This window comes from Micromesistius poutassou (assembly GCF_964030765.1).
Source record: "Micromesistius poutassou genome assembly, chromosome: 8".
Classification (NCBI taxonomy): domain Eukaryota; kingdom Metazoa; phylum Chordata; class Actinopteri; order Gadiformes; family Gadidae; genus Micromesistius; species Micromesistius poutassou.
Genome location: NC_140278.1, coordinates 20,969,121 through 20,971,620, shown reverse-complemented (window position 1 = coordinate 20,971,620; position 2,500 = coordinate 20,969,121). Strand labels below are relative to the sequence as shown.

At 47.8% G+C, this 2,500-nt stretch overlaps 2 protein-coding genes across 3 annotated transcripts in view; one reads left to right on the top strand and one right to left on the bottom strand.

Moving 5' to 3' along the window:
• The window catches only part of LOC311351107 (uncharacterized protein), a 223,410-nt gene that overhangs the window by 203,505 nt on the left and 17,405 nt on the right, over positions 1 to 2,500 (bottom strand). The gene's annotated exons all lie outside the window — the stretch shown is intronic.
• nek10 (NIMA-related kinase 10) overlaps positions 1 to 2,500 on the top strand; it is a gene marked incomplete at both ends in the record, with an annotated part of 16,934 nt that overhangs the window by 9,692 nt on the left and 4,742 nt on the right. Inside the window, 4 exons of the mRNA XM_084471107.1 lie at positions 416 to 461; positions 1,255 to 1,376; positions 2,134 to 2,236; positions 2,399 to 2,474. Coding sequence (XP_084327233.1) covers positions 416 to 461; positions 1,255 to 1,376; positions 2,134 to 2,236; positions 2,399 to 2,474 — 347 coding nt within the window. The remainder of the gene's footprint in view (positions 1 to 415; positions 462 to 1,254; positions 1,377 to 2,133; positions 2,237 to 2,398; positions 2,475 to 2,500) is intronic.

The following is a 2,500-nucleotide window of genomic DNA, read 5'->3' as shown; positions in this document are numbered from 1 at the left end:
CCCCCCCTTAAAACCTCCACTTGGTTTGGAGTGCCCTCAACAGTAAATCTTCCACTTTGTTTTAAGCCTGCATCGGACCTCACTACGTCTTGAGGGTTGATTATGAGGGCAAAATAGCACTCTCCCCCCTTAGCTCCCTACAGTAATGGGACACCCTACCCCCTACACGAGAACGCGCAAAATCTAGGGTTAGGGCAAAGATCTAGGGTTAGGGGAGATATTGGGACGGGGCCTAAGACCGCCACCTGCTCATTCATGAATAAGCAGGAATGAATGAATCCATAACGTATATATATATATAAAGCAATTCAATGTAAATCCCTTTGAAAGTGTCGGGTTAATCTACAAAACAGTAGTGAATAATGTGTCCTCGTTAATCGAATGAACGCAAGCTCTCTGTGTTCTCGTTCTGTAGATGGCTCATCCGAACATTGTCAAATACTACAAGACGTTTCTAGAAGGTGAGGACGGAGCGCAATTTCCACACGATTATCACGATTGTTGGCATCACAAATGCATTAATTGTTGGCCCTTTACAACCAAGTGAGGTCATTCACCACCAGCCACGCAAGCGTATAGGAGGGCAACCTACATCTATGTACCGTAGACCTCCCACCATGGCTACGGGGTTGGATCCATAGATGTATATAGAACACTAGACGTCTTGTCCGCGCTGCCGGCCAATGGACTCGAACGTCCGCACTGGCGGCCATCTTGCCACAGTCAGCTCACTCACCCATAACGTTGTGTTGGTTGGTTTTTAAATAACCATAACTTGCTCAATTTCTAACCGATTTTCAAACGGTTTGGTTTGTTATAAACGTCAGAGATGTAGTTATGACACTGCATGCATACTTATGAATAATTATGTTATGTTCTAAAAAAAAATTTAATAATCTAAAATAGGTACAAGATTTCCCTTTACAAATAGTAGTAGTTTGTAAGAAACCAAACCGTTGTTTGTAAATCCGTCCAGATTTCAGCGAGATAAGAGTATTGGCGTTTGTGCAGATCACTGACCGTACCTCAGCCTGTGATGGCGTTCTAGACTCCGCCGTAAGACATCTAGTGTTCTATAATATCTCTATGGTTGGATCTACCAACCGTATATCCGGGTGGACCCTCACTCTCAAAGCTCATGGATTTCCATGTGGCAAACTCGCACCTGGTTTGCAAAAGAGGGGCCTAATTAGAAAACGGGCACCTGGCCGGGCAGCTACCACAGCGCGTGACGTGGAGTCTGCTGCCCTCTAGGGGGCCGGCTGTACATCGTCATGGAGCTGATCGAGGGCGTGACGCTGGCTGACCTCTTCAGCGCGCTGAAGGAGAAGCAGCAGAAGCTCACTGAGCAGAGGGTCTGGAACATCTTCATCCAGGTAGCGGCCCGGCTACTATGGCAATGTCCCCCCCCCCCTTTCTCTGAACTCCAGCTGCTCCATCCATGATGGTGTGTGTGTGTCTGTGGTCAATATAAGTATCAGCCCTACCTCAAAGACCTCCTCACGCCACAAACCTCCTCACGTAGCCTCCGCTCAGGAAACAAAGCCACCTCACAGCCCCCCAGGACTGAGCTCCATACTACAGGTGATCGGGAACTTCTGCTCAGCCGCTCCTCACCTCTGGAAGTCCCTCCCAGACCACCTGAGGGCTCCTCGGACTTTAGACTCTTTTAAGAAAGGCCTAAAAAATGATCTTTTTAAGAAAGGCCTTTTCTTAAATGTATTGTTGTGCTTTGGCTTTTTAAACCTGTTTTTATCTTGTTGTACTCTGTAGCACCTTGGGATTGTTTTTAACAATGAAAAGTGCTTTACAAATAAAATGTATTATTATTATTATTAAGTTGTTGTGAAAAAAAACAACCCGTCTGCTAAACTACTAGACAGTACAGTGAGAGAATGGGGGTCTGTCTGCTGGTCTCTGTGACTTGGTTCACAGAGACCTTGGTTCCTTGGTCTCTGTGACTTGGTTCACAGAGACCTTGGTTCCTTGGTCTCTGTGACTTGGTTCACAGAGACCTTGGTTCCTTGGTCTCTGTGACTTGGTTCACAGAGACCTTGGTTCCTTGGTCTCTGTGACTTGGTTCACAGAGACCTTGGTTCCTTGGTTCTCTGTGACTTGTGACTCCACCTCCAGATGTGCTTGGCGCTGAGGTACCTGCACAAGGAGAAGAGGATCGTCCACCGTGACCTCACGCCCAACAACATCATGCTGGGGGACCGGGACAAGGTCACCATCAGTGAGGAGCCCACTGACACACACTGCCTGTTCAGAACACCACACACACACACACACACACACACTCACACACACACACACACACACACACACACACACACACACACACACACACACACACTCCCTCCCTGAAATGTGTCCCTCTTGTGTCCCTCGCTCCCAGCTGACTTTGGGTTGGCCAAACAGAAACAGGAGAGCAGCAGGCTGACTTCGGTCGTGGGCACCATTCTTTACTCCTGGTGAGTACTCTTGGTAGGGGGAAAAA